The sequence below is a fragment of the Suricata suricatta genome, unplaced genomic scaffold, assembly GCF_006229205.1.
Source record: "Suricata suricatta isolate VVHF042 unplaced genomic scaffold, meerkat_22Aug2017_6uvM2_HiC HiC_scaffold_51830, whole genome shotgun sequence".
In the NCBI taxonomy this organism is placed as follows: domain Eukaryota; kingdom Metazoa; phylum Chordata; class Mammalia; order Carnivora; family Herpestidae; genus Suricata; species Suricata suricatta.
In genome coordinates, this window is record NW_021900246.1 from 1 (window position 1) to 591 (window position 591).

The 591-nt window shown below is 70.7% G+C and overlaps 1 protein-coding gene across 1 annotated transcript; it reads left to right on the forward strand.

The window, feature by feature from the left end:
- Window positions 1-5: 5 nt before the first annotated feature.
- On the forward strand, window positions 6-584 carry LOC115285198 (antigen-presenting glycoprotein CD1d-like; the record flags this gene model as incomplete). The annotated part of the gene is made up of 2 exons (XM_029931541.1): window positions 6-255; window positions 474-584. Coding segments are annotated over 2 exons (361 nt in total), but the record flags the coding sequence as incomplete, so codon positions are not given.
- Between the last annotated feature and the right edge of the window lie 7 nt (window positions 585-591).

The following is a 591-nucleotide window of genomic DNA, read 5'->3' on the forward strand; positions in this document are numbered from 1 at the left end:
CCGCGGAGCTGCGGTGCCTGCAGATGTCGGCCTTCGCCAACCGCAGCTGGGCGCGCACCGACGGCCTGGGGCTGCTCGGGGGGCTGCGCGCCTACAGCTTGAGCGACGGCGCGGACGCCGTGCGCTTCCTCAAGCCCTGGGCGCGGGGCTCGCTCGACCCGCGGCGCTGGGACAGCTTGCAGCACCTGTTCCGCGTGTACCGCTGGAGCTTCACCCGGGACGTGCAGGAGTTCGTCAAGATGCTGCGCCTGGACTGTGAGCCTGGAGGCCGGGGCCCTGGGCTTGGCCTCCCCCCACCCCCTTCCCGGGGCTCCGCGCCCGCGCCTCCCGGTCCGGGTTCCCGCTCCGGCCGGCGCGCTCCCCGCTTCTGCCCGCCCCCGGCCACCGGCGCGCTTCCCCAGACTCCGGGTCCCCAGTAGAAGCCCGGCTCGCGTTCCCTCTAATCCTTCCGGTCCTTCTCGGCGTCTTCTCAGATCCCTTTGAGATCCAAGCGTCGGTTGGCTGTACGGTTCTCCCCGGGAACACCTCGCAAAGCTTCTTCCAAGCAGCCTTCCAGGGAGAGGAGATCCTCAGCTTCCAAGGATCCGCCTG